At 34.7% G+C, this 17496-nt stretch overlaps 1 protein-coding gene across 1 annotated transcript in view; it reads right to left on the bottom strand.

The window, feature by feature from the left end:
- Positions 1–17496, bottom strand: part of LOC135219400 (uncharacterized) — a 269936-nt gene that overhangs the window by 25238 nt on the left and 227202 nt on the right. The window contains exon 17 of the mRNA XM_064256148.1: positions 4074–4304. Within this exon, the coding sequence (XP_064112218.1) occupies positions 4074–4304 (231 nt within the window). The remainder of the gene's footprint in view (positions 1–4073; positions 4305–17496) is intronic.

Here is a 17496-nt window from a genome sequence, read left to right as displayed (position 1 = left end):
TCCTCTCCATATCGCCAAACTCCCAGCCCCTCTACCTCCTCCTCCTACTCCCCCAACCCCCCTCAGGTTACCCCCCTAACCCCTGCATCGCCGAAGACGTCGATTCCTGCTCGTGCCGAAGCAGGAACCCAGACAGAAGACGCAGTTGAAGAAGAAATGCAGACCGAGACACCGACTGTAGCTCCTGTTTTGTTTAAAGAAGCAGGAACACAAACAGAGGAGTTTGTAGCTAAGCAAAACAGCGAAACTCAGACCTGCAAACAAGAAAATAGAACTGCAAACGTCGGTAACGAATACTTCCTCCGTAGGAGAATATCAGATCAGGAAGTTCCTGCTGACTACGAGGAGTTTTGAGGCATTTTTAAATTAGAGCCATCTCCATAACGACAGGTGACAGTGGTCATCAGCTGTTCTCTGAGCTCGTCCACGCCTCTGTTGGACCTAGAGATCAGTTCTCCCAGATGACCTCCTGTTAGAAAGATTTTCAGAATACAGATCTCAAACATAAAGATCGCAGCTACATGAAAAGTGCTGTTTATAGCATTAACTGCTTTTTCTTTTACTAAACAATCCTCCTTTCCCCTCCGTTGTTCGGCCGCCTCACGTCTAACGACCGAATATTTCACTGTCACTCTAATTACCGCTTAAGCTGTCGCTTATTTTTGTCATCCTGTTTTCTAAAACTGATAATATTTCGTTTTTCCTTCGTCGTTCCCTATTGCTAAACGATCGACGCTCTCTGCTTTTTTTTTTTTTTCGTAAAGTGAAATATGGTACTTGAACTCCATAGAGTTGCGCTTTTTTTTGCGTTTTTTCTACGACTATAAATTTTCGATTTCATTACTGGCTATCTCTGACTCGCCAGGACTCGCTACTATCGATCTTATCTTCTACTAATGGGTACCTTAGGGTTTAAAGGGGTTTTGTAACCTTGCCTATTCACTTTTCCTTTCACCTTTGAAATCCATACCATTCCACCTGCACATTCCATAGAAATCATAAATAAAAAGATCGCCTCATATCCTTAAATCACCATGCATCTAAAAAAATAATTCCAAATGACCTACGGGCTGCTACATTAGCTAAAGCCCGTGCTGGCATAAAGCCAGCTTAATACTCCAACAACAACAAACCATCCAATCAGTTCACGCTCACCTTTCCTTGAAAATGAACCGGATGATACGGTTGGAAACGTTGGAATTCATTACTAAGATTTGTTAATCACTTTTGTTATCATAACAATAAATTAGTAATAGACATCTTTCTGATCTTGAGGCATCCGCCAACAGGGGATCAGCAGCTGAGCCAGTTAGCCATCAGAATTCGTCGCTAAGGACCCCATTCTGTGCAAAAGACTACATATACTGTAGGATTCCCGCAAGAATTTCAGTCCCACACCTGCCAGACGTTGTCCCTCTGGATTTAAGGACGAAACAACGTAGCAAGAAGAAGAAGAGAGAGAGAGAGAGAGAGAGAGAGAGAGAGAGAGAGAGAGAGGAGCAGACGCCCTTGAACAATAGGAATCCAGAATGAGTCATTTAGTATCTTTTGTCGATTAGGCTTAAGATCCAATTTGTACTGCATTTTATATAATATATTCAAATTGACAAATACCGCGTTTTTTACATGAATCCCCAATTTGGAGTTTTAATAGCCAATTTGAGTGCAGGAGAAAAGTCAGTAATAGGAAGAATAGAGAAACTTCTATACAAAATAAACGCGGCTGAATAGCCACTATTTTCAATAAAACCTGAATTATTATTATTATTACTTATTATATTATTATTATTATTATTATTATTATTATTATTATTATTATTATCAGAAATGGAACACACCGAAAATCGATCAATTAGGCTCAAGTGATTCTAAATAAATGAATAATTAAATGCAAAAAATGAGGAAATGTGGCCGAGAAAAAAAACACTAATAAAAAGCAAAAATATAAAAAAAGAATGTGACAATAAACATAAGATGCCAAGCAAATGAACAAAAGGTTCATTGTCCTGCATCCAAGAAGTAAATATTTGCATGAATTATTGATAAAGTTGGTAATGTTTTCCTAACAGGATTAGGTAGAAAGGGGGCTTTTTCCAAGTGCATCATAACATCAAAGTATCTCAGGCCTTTAAATAAAAAGCTCTGTAACCAGAGTAGTACACCACGACATTAGAAGAGCATGACGCTAAGGTTATGGTGGAAGGTCTAAATGCAAAGATAAATGATGGAAAATGGCTAAACATGAGATCTGATTGTGGTTGTCGAAATTGAAGGCCCTAAGGTGCTCCTGACCTTTATGTCGGAGAACTATACCAGCAAATATAAAAAGGACCTTTAAATATATTTGAAAAACCTAGGATAGAACAAAATATGTGAGGCGTATGACCTTAAAATCAATATAAGGCACGTTTAGGGAACTGTGGAAACGAGTTTTGGAATAGGTTATCCCTAAATAATATCAAACGTTTATGATTCTTTAATACTAGCATGGCGTACTAAATTGTGGTGTAATTCATTTTTAAGAGCGTGATTGGTCAATAAAGTATTGGTTGTTCTACAATAGCTGACGTTCGCGGAACTTCAGATGTGGTAATATAAGCATTTACTTTTATGTCCTATGAGTCTTCATGTATAAATTCACATTATTTCAAGGACAGGGATTTGATGGCATCAACTCCAAAATACATTGCAACTACAAGGAACTTGAACAAGTATAAGAAACCAGCCCGAGAAGAACCTTTATTAGGCTCAGAGGTCTGGATAAACTGGAATGTGATTCATTTTTTGTTCATTCCAGTGTATGGACTTCCATGGATTGAAAAATTATAATTCATATGCAAAGATTTAGGGGTGTTATCTTGTCCAGAGATTTTATACTCAATTTTATATTTTTTATGCCTGTGACTAGCAAATCCAGATCAAGGTTAAATGAGAAAGGAGCCATAGAATAAGTGAAGTATGGAGACTGAATGTGGATCAGAGATATTTTAAATTTATTTAGATAAACTGCTCGTATGTGGAGTAAGTAGGGCTAAAAAGAGTTAAAAAATGAAGCGATATGATATAGTAAAAAGATGAGCATTCACAATTACTCTGACTTACTATGTATGACCTTCCAACAAAACTTCTGGCCACTTTGTCTTTGACTATGTTATTCGTCCTCTGGTAATCCACAACATGATCATCCCTCTTTTGTCCAGCAAGTGCCCTTCAGACAACCTCCTTTCATCCTTCACTAACCCTCGAATCTCATCATCCCACCTCTTATGGCTTTTATTCTCTCTACCCTTTTACGAACAAACACTCAGGCAGCCTTTGTGACACCACGCTTGAATTTTTCATAACCCCATAAACCCCTTCCACTTCGTTGACACCCTCTGATTTTTTGCAACACGATGACGGGGTATTGTCTCCCAGCGCGGAATGGAAAGAATGCTATTGCCCTGACTTCCTGGCGTCTTCCAAGAGGGAAAAGTGTGATTTCCGCTGGCCTCACGCGAGGAGCTTCGTCCGCAATTTATGGGGCATTTACTCCCACCATGGGGCCCATAACCCTTCACTGGGAGCTCCTCTGCCTTGGATCTCAGAACATACGTATTGTAAGCTATCAGCACGTCCAAGGGCAACAATGCTCAAATAACACACACACACACACACACACACACACACACACACACATATATATAGATATATATATATATATATATATATATATATATATATATATATATATATATATATATATATATATATATATATATATATATATATATATATATATATATATATATTGTGTGTGTGTGTGTGTGTGTGTGTGCGTGTGCGTGTGTGTGTCTATAAAGCTAAGATGGATAATGTCATTTAAAATATGTACACATAAAATGGGCATAAAATATATAACATGCAATCACGAAGAAAAATCATATAACCGTAGCTGGAGCTTGGATGCACACAAACCAGTCTCTCTCTCAAACTTTACGACAAGAACGACAAAAACCCATTCAGAAGTGAAATGGAACAACAATAACAACAACAACAACATCAACAACATGAAATTCTTCTCCTTTCCTTACCCAAAGAAAGCGATGGGCGCCCAGCAGGCGAAGTCCGTGAAGACGAGGAGCGCCATTCTCTTGGCTACAGTGAGATCCGAGTGAGACGCAGATGCGTCGTGCCTGCTGATTGAGCAGTACATGGAGGCGTAACAAGCGGTTATGACGATGAAGGCCAGGCCGTTAACCAGCAGGAGGGAGATGAGGTATGTGAGTGCCAAGCCGTTGCCCGTTTCCATTGGTAGGCAGATGCTGTTGGGAGAGAAATCATTTATTCAAGTTTCCACACAAACATTTCGAGGGGGTAAAGATGGAAGCCTCGCGTGGGAGAGCGAATGTCTGAGGGACCTTACAGACGTTATAATATAAAGGAAAGTCGTGAGATTTGGCCTAAATACTAACAGTGGATCTGATTTGCTGCACTTTGTTGCTAACACGTACAGATACACACACCGCATTAAGCTTATTTCCAAAGGAATGTCATTAATAAATCAACATCTTTCAATACAACTCATTTAATATGGACAAATATCCTCTGATGACAAGATGAGACTGTTTCATTATTGTCCCAAGTCTATTCAAAGTTGCAAAATCACTCATGCATTCTGTAGCTGCCAGCAAAATGTATGCATCTTTTATTTGATGTTTTAAAAAGAATTTGGAATAATGGAATTCTTATATAGGGTTCCATAAGCCAGTGTAAGGTTTCAAGGTTTAATTAATATAACAAGAGGCATAAACAAGGCTTAATTCTAATTAACTAGGGAAGATGGCCTAATTATAAATCAGGTGTGAATATTATTTTGAATCAAATAGGACACGTGTCATTCTCAATAGCCCATCTGAGGTCAGAGGAAAACCATCTTTGCATCTCCTCACCTCCAATTTTAATTCACTTACTTGAGAATCTACACTAGAGGATATTTTTCTTTCTCTTCTGTGTGTACAGCCGTTTATGATTGATTTTAATTAGTAGAACTGGCATAGCAACATCTAGGTTATTGATGCAGTAATGAAAATAAAGAAAACTAAAGAAATAGAACACAATTTACAAGAATTTTATATAAGATATCTCTCTCTCTCTCTCTCTCTCTCTCTCTCTCTCTCTCTCTCTCTCTCTCTCTATATATATTCATATTATATATATATATATATATATATATCTATATATATATATATCAATAATATATAATATATAATTAATATTATAATAGATTTAATCGCCTCAAACAAAATTTAAATTATAAGCATATGCAATGTGTGCTTGTATGTATAGTTTTGTAAGTGTTTACAGATATTATTATATATGATATATATACATATGGCAACGTGTGTTTGTATGTATAGTTTATATATATTTACAGAAATTATTAAATTATATATATATCTTATATATAGATATATATATATATTATTAATATATATATATTAATATTATATATATTTATATATATATATATTTATCTTTATATTAATATTAATATATATATATATAATATATATAATAATATATATATATATATCTTATATATATACTATATATATAGACATACGTATACATAATCATATCTGTAAATACATATCAACTATACATACAAACATACATATTGCACATGTAAATAATCTATGGTACAATCCTCCACGAGAATCGTAGCAAGGAAAAAATGTCCTTCCTCGTCACGTCCCCAAGAGAGGAACCTAGTAAGTCTTAGATCCATAAGACTGGGAAACTTGGTGAAAAGTGCTGTGTTATCCCTTTAAATATTTATAAATTTCAAATTTAATGTATCACGATCAGAAACCAACTTCTGAAGCAAATAACCATCACCCGTCACCCAGAGGACACCATCAACAATCACCCAAAACCAATCGTTCCGGGAGTCATGCAGAATAAGTGTAAATATTTACATTTGTCTAGTTTCACTTGCAGAAGTGGCAACTCTACTATCATAAAAATGTATACAAAAATAAAGAAAAATTGCAAATAAAAGTTATAAAAGTGACTCAGTATATATAACATCCTGATTAATTTGAATGACTGACTTTTAAGAACTAAGTGTAAAAACACTGAGATTAGTAGAAAATAAGAATGCCTCATTAGCTGGCGAGATAATGTTACGAGTCAACAGGGAGATGCGCTACAATTCATACATGAAGGCAGACACAGAAAAGTAAAGAACAAGTACAAATGAAGCCAGCAGAGCAGTCGTGTTATACTGGTCGATAAGGTCTTAGAAGGGAGTTGGATACTATGTGTTTTATATGGTACAAAGAACCCGTATAACGTGTGAACCTCAGTAATGGGAGGTCGAAGTACGAGGTACGACTCCTGTGATGTGGTCGTGGGAACGGCAGCGGTAGAAGCAAAAGTAGAACATTATTATGGAAATGGATGTGGTGGATGTTCTCACTGGGCGCGGTTGCGTTGGCGGTACCTTCAGCGTTATGCGTTTGGAGTGTGCGTCTATAGCATAAAGTTCATTTAAATACCTATAGGAGCCATTAAACTCCAGATAGTGAGAACTGAAACTGGACAACTGTAAAAAAGGATACACTTTTTTTTTCTTTTTTTTGGGGGTGGGTGGGTGGGGGCTTAGCAATTTCAACCGCATTACGCAAGCGCGCTTTAAGCGCAGTTAAATCGCATTCGGAATGTTTTCTAAGTTATGTTATCATATCATCAGCTATGTTATAGCCTTACGATATAAATATTATCTAAATTTCAGATGCCCTTCTAACTGTACATTTTGTTTCAGGGTGAAGAGTTCCAGAGCTTAAGCAAATCCAAATTTTCCTTTTTTTTCACTTAATATCATCGATATTCAGGGAGACCTTTTAATTAGAAAATCTGTCTCATGATTGTGATTTTTTTCACCCTGCTACACATGAAAGCTTGATTATAAAATCTCATTAGAATATGCAAATTCTGTAAAACAGTAAGTCTTCCATTAAGCCTACCTTGGTCCTTTGGGGGGACGAATTAATTAAACCCGGTTATAATTCGTATTTAGAAAACGCTGTGTGATAACTGAATGCCTTACAATAACAACAGTTGCTGTGCATTGCTAATTAATAAGCCGGGGATAACTTAGTAACCGCCTTCTTTACAAAGTTTACATAGAAGTGAAATTTGACCACACGATTCCAACAGTTGAAGGGTTTGGTTTTCATAACTTGCCAACAACAACAGAGACTCATCGTAACTAAGTGGCAAAAATGTTTTCTATGGCGTAGGATTCAATTTATCTTGCATTTTAATGTTAATATCAATTCAAATCACACTCCTCAAGGGTAGAATTATGCCGATAGTAAGGTGAGTGTTATACTCAATATATTATACACACATACATATATGTTTATATATACATATATATATATATATATATATATATATATATATATATATATATATATATATATATTATGTATGTATGTATGTTATGTATGTATGTATATATATGTATATATATAATATATATATAATATATATATATATATATATATATATATATATATATTATAAGAAAACAAGACTGCTGAAACCGAGTGAATCCTTTTTATGATTGCACCAACTCTTTACTGAGAACTTTGTGACAAGATGAAGAGGCTGTTTCGTTTCTTTTATATCGTGGGCCTCAAACTGTAGCCTTGAGTTATGGTATAATCAACGGACTTTCAGAGAAAGCTTTTGTTTAATGCGTCGATGCAACTTACAAATGATGCTTTGAAAGGCAATCGCGCCTGAGACTATTCACTGCATAAATACCACATATCTCTTCGGTGAAGTTTCTTCTTTGTTGAGGAACTTTGCTTTTTTCGTTTGTCTTTTTTATTATTATTTTTTTTTTTTCGAGAAAGACGAAGTCTGTAAAATCGGGATTTTTGAAATGCAAGAGCCATCTTCTTCCCTGAGAGTCAGCCTTTTTTCGTTCCGGTAACATACCTGATCTCTTGAAGGAAACTTATGAAAGGGATCTTTTCCTCAGCGCTCTTGATGTAATTACATCCCGAATAATCTGGGTACAAAGGCGGGTCGTTGCTTCTCCTCTCCTTTTTGAGATAACAGTCTTGGGAGTTTTTCATGACTGATTTAGTTGCAATGATGATACATTCATTTTGTGCATGTCTTGTTTGTTTGTATGGTGTTTTTACGTTGCTTGGAACCAGTGGTTATTCAGCAACGGGACCAACGGCTTTACGTGACTTCCGAACCACGTCGAGAGTGAACTTCCATCACCAGAAATACACATATCTCACTCCTCAGTGGAATGGCCGGGAATCGAACTCGCGGCCACCGAGGTGGTGCGCCAACACCATACCGACCACGCCACTGAGGCGCTTTTTTTTGCGCAGGGCAACATCTTGCAAGTTTATGATTTTTTGTTTTACGTTCACTTGTTTCTCAAATACAGACTGGTCACTGCTTTTCTTAAGAACTGACCTTTGTTTTAATTGAGACTTATTCTTAAAACTGTTCCACTGACTTTTTCGTGTAAAATATTTATTAAAAGATTTTAACGAATATCAATGATTATGACTTCCACGTCGTTAAATAATTATTCTGCAATATGCTGTTTAATTTTCTTTTTATTCTCCTTGTGAATCGTCATTAATTTCAAACACTTCAAATTGCAGTTTCACTATTCTTGTTAATCTGATACATTTTTTTTCTTTCTTTCATCAAAAGAATTTTTCTCGTAATGTGTCTAAAAGATTCCTAAAATATAATCTTCAACTGTTCAAAACACTGTACTTAACTATTTAAGCCCCATGAAGAGGTTCTCGAAATAGGCATGGGAAAAATATAAAATAAAACTACAACGTCACTCGGTATTTAAATTAGAAATAAATACTATATAATCGTTCCATTAGTGATGAAGAATGTTTCTCGCATTTAACTCCTTAGGCACTTGCAAACGAATGCTAGATAACACTTCCAGCAAAGTTGAAAGATGACACACTAGGAAATAAAACAGTAAAGAAATTAGACACAGTAATGGCGATAGATGCACATTCGGGCAGCGAGTACGTACAGAATATCAGGACTAACAAACGAAATGCGAGACACATCGAAAACTGAGATTAGGAAGATATAGAGACATAATATTCACAAGTCTTCAAAATAACAGCCTCACGTACAATAAAAAATAAAAAATTTTAATAAAAAAATAAGTAAATAACAGCCTCAGGTACAATAAAAAATAATTTAATTTAAAAAATATGTAGCCAAATAAATAAGCATGAAAGTAAACGAGAACAAAGAGAACCGAACACAAGGAGGACAATGGAAATAACACCAGACCGTAAGGGAATAAGGCAAAAGGATGATAAGCTTAAAACATTTCTTAATGCTGTACACAAGGGTTAAAAGCAAATTGGAAATATAATGTTTCAAGTAATGAAGCCATACTCCTTCATAGTAATTCTCGATATATTTTATATATTTCTCAGCTTTAACAAAATTCTTTGGCCGTCTACCTAAATATTCCTGCGGTGAACGTAATGATTTATTGTTGTTGTTGCTGAAATTAACTCGTAAGCAAACAAATTCTTTACGGTGTTTATTCATTCTTTATTAATGGTTTATCATTTACACTCTTCATTCAAACTGGGCAAACTGAGAGAGAGAGAGAGAGAGAGAGAGAGAGAGAGAGAGGTGCTTGTTCTTAATTCTATATCAGGACTTTTCATTTTTACCTTCTTCTATTCATGCATTCATTTAATTCTTCCTCCATTATTCACGCCCCATAATGAACGGAAAAAGTCTTCTACCTGAGTCTTAAATGGCATTGTAATCAGTCTTAAATGTATTCTTACAAAAGTCTTGACGCTCAGAGGTTGGTGATAATGAGTGAGAAAATGCCTATTAATGTAAATTCTTAGAAAACTTGAGCTAACTTCTTCAAAAATGATTTAATTACCTTAAAAACTTATGGAACGTCTTAAAAAATTATCTAACTACTTAGAAAACTTCTTTAAAGTGAAACTTTTTTTTTTTTTACTAAAAAGAAGGTTCTTATGAAGATAAATCAATACTTTATCGAACTAGCTCATTTCAGAGAATCTGAGACGCTTCATACATGTTAAAAAGTATCTAGACAAACACACACACACACACGTACATACACACACAGATAATATATATATATATATATATATATATATATATATATATATATATATATATATCTATATTATATATATATATATATATATATATATGTATATATATATACATACGTATTATATATATATAGATATATATATATATATATATATATATATATATATATATATATAGATAGATATTTATACTATATAAATATAGATAGATAGATATATCTATATATATATATATATATATATATATATATATATATATATATATATATATATATATATATATATTATCACAAAATCCTCGTAACGGTGAGAAAATTCCAAAACCCGGCCATTAGAACAAGTACTTTCGTAGTTTATGCTACAATTTTCAAATTCCCACTTAATAAAAAAAAAAAACAGCCATGCGATTAACTACGATAAGTCATCGATAATCTAGATTCTAGAAGGTCAACGACTATCGGAAAAGGAATCTACTGGAGACGATGTTTACTGAAGCCAAGTGCACCAGGAATGTTAATCTCCACCTGGATTATCCCTTGGTCGTTTGTCTTGTCGTTTTTGTTTAAAGAACATACTGCCCAGTATTAACAATCTGTAACCCCACCCCCTTTCTGTTTTTGTATATAAAGGTCCGTCAAATTCTATGTATCCAGTGTGAACTTGAAAATGTAGAATTTACCATGAAAGTTTTCACCCACCTTCCCGTGCAACTTGTGATATTCTCAAGCACGTGTTCCCTTCGTGCTACATTGGAGATATATATATATATATATATATATACCCCATATATATATATATATATATATATTATATATATATATATACTATATATATATATATATATATATAAATAATATATATATATATATATATATATGTGTGTGTGTGTGTGTGTGTGTGTGTGTGTGTGTGTGTGTGTGTGAAACCACGTCCCCGTAAAAGGGACGAAAGAGACAGGAATTACAGTTTTCTGCCCATTAGTTAATTTCACCTGCCATCAGCTATCAAAAGCAATTAGCTACTGACAAGGCCTAGTGAAGAGTAAAATTGTTAGACAGAAAACTTTATATATTCATTCCGGTCTTTTACTAGGCGGTTCGGTCAGTTCACACATACACACACACACACACACACACATATATATATATATATATATATATATATATATATATATATATATATATATATATAGTATAATATTTTTATATATATGATATATATAATATATATATATATATTAATATATATATATGATATATATATGATATATATATATATATATATATACATATATATATAAGGATATCTATTTATATATATATATATGATACATTATAAAATAATGTCTCACATTACTTCTTTCAACCAGACTTTTCCTCTTACGAAGGCTGACTTCAAGGGAAAATGCATATAACAGTCACTGTCACATTCATAGATATAGAGTGGACATATTCATCCCTTAATTGTTGGATGAAGGATGAAACATTGTGTACGAAACTTCCACATCAGACACTTCAAATACTTACACACGGGGCTCACTAGCAGCAAGTTAAATCCAGTATTTAGAAAACACTAGTTACATCTGTTTTTTAAGCATTTTCTCTCTTCCTTATTATCTTTCCGTCCTTCTCTCTAGCACTTCCCATATCTTATTCCCTTTCTTACAGCAGCTGTGCTTTATAGTACTTTCATTGATCTGTCTTCCTTCCTTCTCGCCACATTATCAATCGCCTCGAAATACTCTGATCTACTCTTTCATCTAAACAAAACGTTTTATCACGTCTTCCTATTCATAAATTTCTCAAGTTTTTGCGTACTTCACACTTTGCATATATGTTATAAAATGATACCTCATCGAAACAGCTTCATTTTGTTTCCTTTCATCCTATTCAACATCCACAATGCACTTCCCAAAATGAATTTTGGCTCAGCAATCCTTTCATACGTTCCTACATACGGCTTCCTTAACTCATCTGCATCTCATCAGAACCTTCCGTACAGAATGTAATACTCGTCTTGCTTCTCCGATTTCATGATCTTCCACATACTCTTAGAAAAAACTAAATTTATAATTCTGCCCTTGCTTCACCGTACTTAATTCTCTTTGCCTTTCTAACGACTCTTGCTTAGAGTTACTTGCAACAATCTCTTGCGGACACATTCAAATTTTATTCGCAAGTTTATGGAGTGTCACTAGTTAACGCTGTTTCGTCTGCCAATATCCGTTACTCTACACTCACTGTCCATTTCTATACTGAAAAGAAAACAACAAAGCAAACTTGCTTCACTCCACCTACTAAACTGATAAGGGAAAATAACACACCATTCTCTCAGACCAACTGGACACGTGTTTTCTCTTTATTTCTCTAAGACTTTTTTAAAGCAAACCTCTAATCTATCCACCTTCTTTCTTGTCTAGGCTCACACGGTTCCTCCATTACCAATCCTCTTACGTGGGCTATAACCTTAGTCAAAATCCTACCATTCACCGTCCCAATACTCAAAGCAATGTTATGTTCCTATGATTTCAGTCATCTCTTTCACATTCACATCTTACAACAGAACAACATTCTTTGGATTTTTTTATTCGTCCATCCAGAAATGCCTTCCACACCCTGGTCAGCTAACTCAGTCGCATTTTCATCAGCATATATAGTATCCACTTGTTCCTTGTGATTCTTCAACATTTTCATTGCCCTCCTAGATTCCTCGCTTTACTTTCCTTAAGGCAGTGGTTTCCAACCTGTGGGGCGCGCCCCCTGGGGTGCTCGAAGGGCTGCCAGGGGGGGCGCCAATGCTTGATGAAGGGGATAATTATATCTGGAAACTATTAATTATGATGGAATTCAGAATTTCAAAATACTGAGAAAATATTTCAGATATAAATATGAAATTTAGTTTATATAAATATGAAATGTAGTTGTCTAAATATATAAACTATTTCAAATTCTATATTAAGGAATTTATATATATATATATATATATATATATATATATATATATATATATATATATATATATATATATATATATTAATATATATATAATATATATATTATATATATATATATATCTAATATTGTGAATTATTGACGTGTGTCGACTATGCCAGTAAATTACAGTATTTATGGAAGAGGGGGGAGGGCGCAGAGAATGTGCCATTCAATGAAGGGGGGCGAGAATTAGAAAAGGTTGGAAACCACTGCGGCTTAAGGGATGAAACATTTCAGATTCAAATGTCCGCAGATGAATAGGATGTCGACCAATCGTCAGTTCTTTGGGATGAAGCGCCAGCAACAAAGCAATCAGTGAGCGGAAGCCTCCCAGATGTTTACACCTTCGCAGCTACAAATCCCCGCCAGCTGAAAATTGCTTTCACTCCTTTCTGTCCTTTCTGCCTTTGAGTTTCTCGAGAACGCATGATCGAATTTTGATGCAATTTGGCACAAACCTTAACTGAGTGACTCTCTCCCTCTCTCTCTCTCTCTCTGGATTTGATTTGCAATAAAAGTGAATCAACTGGAGGGAATCACCTAATAAGCATTTTCAAAAAGTGTCATCAAATCCATTCATTAGCATCCGCGTTAACCAACAGACAGACAAATAGACATTCAACCCGAATGATAAAAATAAAAAGCCTCGGTGGAGGTCAAAAATAAATGAGCAATTCATCGATAATTATCAATCAAATGACCAGCTATGTCGGGCATTCATAGCAAATAGTGCCACTTTATTAACTTACCTGTTCGTGTATTTGGTTAATTACTCATTTATATTGCAAAATTTCTATTCATTCGAGATCAAATTGAATTGAATGTAGAATATCGACCAACACTCAAGCACTGGGACCTATGAGGTTATTCAGCGCTAAAATGGAAATTGACAGTAAAAGGTCTGAAAGGTGTAACAGGAGGAAAACTTCGCAGTTGCACGATGAATCAAGTGTCAGGAGAGGGTGGCATGTGATATAGAAGAAAGAAAAAGAACATGGACGGAGGTACAGTAAAATGAATGAGAGAGGTTGCAGCTAGGGGCCGAAGGCCCGCTACAAAGAACCTTAAGTAATGCCTACAGTGTATATACGGCATTGAGGTGCACAGACGTTAATACCCCCCACTCGGTCATTTCTTTTTCATTATCGTTTTATTATGACAGACCTTTATGCAGACATACTGTATATTTATTAACCTGTGTTTTGTCACGAGGAAGCAACAATTATCGAGACATTACATTTTATCAACCTAACTTCAGGATCATACCCTATTCATGACCCAACTTAATTACATACGAGTAAATAACACATCATGACTCGGTACTATATTAAACGACACAGGAACGATTGCTAGACTGCAGACTATAATTCTCGATCAACCGCCATTAATTACTCTATTTAGGTACACTTAAAAAGGAGCACGTATTATATTCATGGCTGCATTGTCTTTGTTAAGTGGGAAATACTGATAGATGCAGTGATACATTGAAGGCACACAAATCATGTTCAAATCGTGATCATGACTTTTTTTAATCATATCCATTTATTCATCCAAGCGCGATGCACACAATAACACAATATGCTCTTATGCTGAAAATCGTTTTGGATACATCAATTTTCATGAATAGAGAGAGACTTACTGCCTTCATTTGACTCGAAATACAGAAAGTATTACAACGTTCGAACTAGAGTTCACTATCATTTTTCAGATCAGCAATATTTTTTTAGACCGTATTCCATATCAGGCTGTCAGTAGTCTGGATGCGGAGAGACTAACGGCAGAGTATAAGGCGCATCCTTGATTCTAGGTTCCCGCAGAAAGCAGATTAGAATGAATGTTAAGACCGTTCTCACTCAAGAGTGGATGGTAACATACGGAAGGGGTGGGGGGGAGGGGGCGACTTCTTTTAAAATATAAGTCCAAAACACTCTGATAGTCAAAAAATGGTCACAATATCGTATAGCTCCCAGCCACCCCACCCCCCACCCTCTAACCGGTTTCCCCCTCTCTTTCCTTTATGTTCACTCTCTTTCGCTACCTTTACCTCACAAAATAAAATCTCTATACCAGCCTTACAGAAATTATTCAGATGTTTTCAACAGAAGCGTACATCCGAACTTAATAGAAGGAATTAACCATATTTCATTAGTACGTAAAAACATCCTGCAACTCCTGCAGTCATTTTAATTACGCCTAAAGCTTTTACTTAACTCCTCCCCAATACCCGGCGCCACCCGCCCCTCAAAAAAAAAACAGAAAAAAAAGAAAAGCAGAATAAACGAATTCCAAAAGAGTATTGTGACGATTGTAGTTCCTTTTGATCTAAGGAAGAAGAAGAAGAAGAAGAAGAAGAAGAAGAAGAAGAAGAAGAAGAAACCAAGACGAAAAATGCACCGGGAGGAAAAGCAGAAAAAGTCACTTCTTGGAAAAGTCTCACCGGCTGCTTATGGTATTGCCCCCATTTTGAACATCTGGGCCCATTTCCCCTTCATTCTCTCCCCCCCCCCTTCCCCCCCCCCCGACGTTATAGATGCTTTTATTTCTTTCATTATCTCCACAGGATTCTAGGGATTGACTTTAAAAGGACGCCTATCCCAGCTCCAGCGCTGGAATCAGAATCCCTGCGTTTGTCTTTATAAACTCTTTAGCCTGGCACAGTGCCAACGCCAGTTCGTAGGAGAGATTCGTTTCGCACGTCTCTAGACGTGGGATTAAAGATAGAGAGAGAGAGAGAGAGAGAGAGAGAGAGAGAGAGAGAGAGAGAGAGAGAGTAACAAACAATATTGTTAAGAAAAATGGAAACTGAAATTATGAGAAATTGTGAAATGACGAGTTAATACATGCATACAGACAAACATATACATATACATATTAATATATATACTATATATATATATATATATATATATATATGTGTGTGTGTGTGTGTGTGTGTGTGTGTGTGTGTGTGTGTGTGTGTGTTTGTGTAACTAATATCCATAAAGCCCTCATAACTCTCTTCAAATCTTCTCGCATTGTGGCTAAGACAATTACATATGTATCTAATAAAAGTGATCAGTATATTCATAATCTCACTGACAAATGTGTATATTGCATATATATATGTGTTATATATATATATATATATATATATATATATATATATATATATATATATATATATATATATTTATATTTAGCACTGAGATTACAACATATTTTCAAATATTATTTCTGAAAAAAACCCATGCACATTGATTTCACTTTATCATAAAATAACTTTCTCTTATAGAAAGGAATTGAATATGACAAGTCTCTCTCCCTTGAGAAGGATTCGAACCGATGCTTTGTTGTGGGGGGGAGGGGGGGAGCGGGCTTGTAAATAGGGTGACAGTAAATTTAATATCAGGGGCTCTCTTGCGGCTTAAAAAGTTGCAACATCCTTTAATGTTAAATATTGCAAAGTTCATCAAACGTCACTGAGAGTTAATGTAAAATTGAAGACAGAACTGTTCTGTGATATTGCTTGCGACTTCGCACCGACAATGGGTAAAATACCAGGAAAACGTTCGGTGCCTCGTTATTTATTTATTTTCCAGTAACCTTCCACTACATGCATGCAAGCGCACATGCACACCAACACACGCATATATATATATATATATATATATATATATATATATATATATATATATATATATAATATATATATATATATATATAGATATATATATATATATATATATATATATATATATATATATATATATATTATATATATATCATATATATATATATATATATATATATATATATAGAATAATATATATATATATATACAATAGATAGATATATAGAGAATAGATATATATACATATATACTATATATTAATATTCTATATATATTATATATATATATATATATATACTATATTATATATTATAGATATATATATATCTCTATATTATATATATATCATGTAATATAAAAATGGATGTATGTGTGAGTGTGTGTGTGTGTGTGTTCCAGCATAACTCTGAAATGCATTGAGCAATTTCAACCAAACTTGATATACATATGATTTACTATCTAGAAAAGAATACTGTGGGGGTAAGACATCACTGGCACCCAAGGAGGAAGGGGTGAGAAGGGGACAACATGTAAAATAACCGAAAACGACAGACATTAGTGTCTAATCCATAGTTTTCGCTGTCGCTGATACGAATAGTGACACTCCTGATGCCCTTTAAGTCCAAGTTCAGCCCTTATAGGAAAGGGGAAACTAAAATACAAAAATTATGTGTTTATTGCCGTTTCACTGTCATTTACTTTATATCAAATAACTGGA

This window comes from Macrobrachium nipponense, chromosome 1 (assembly GCF_015104395.2).
Source record: "Macrobrachium nipponense isolate FS-2020 chromosome 1, ASM1510439v2, whole genome shotgun sequence".
In the NCBI taxonomy this organism is placed as follows: Eukaryota; Metazoa; Arthropoda; class Malacostraca; order Decapoda; family Palaemonidae; genus Macrobrachium; species Macrobrachium nipponense.
Note: the sequence above shows the minus strand (reverse complement) of the source record. Positions and strands in the feature narration are given on the sequence as shown.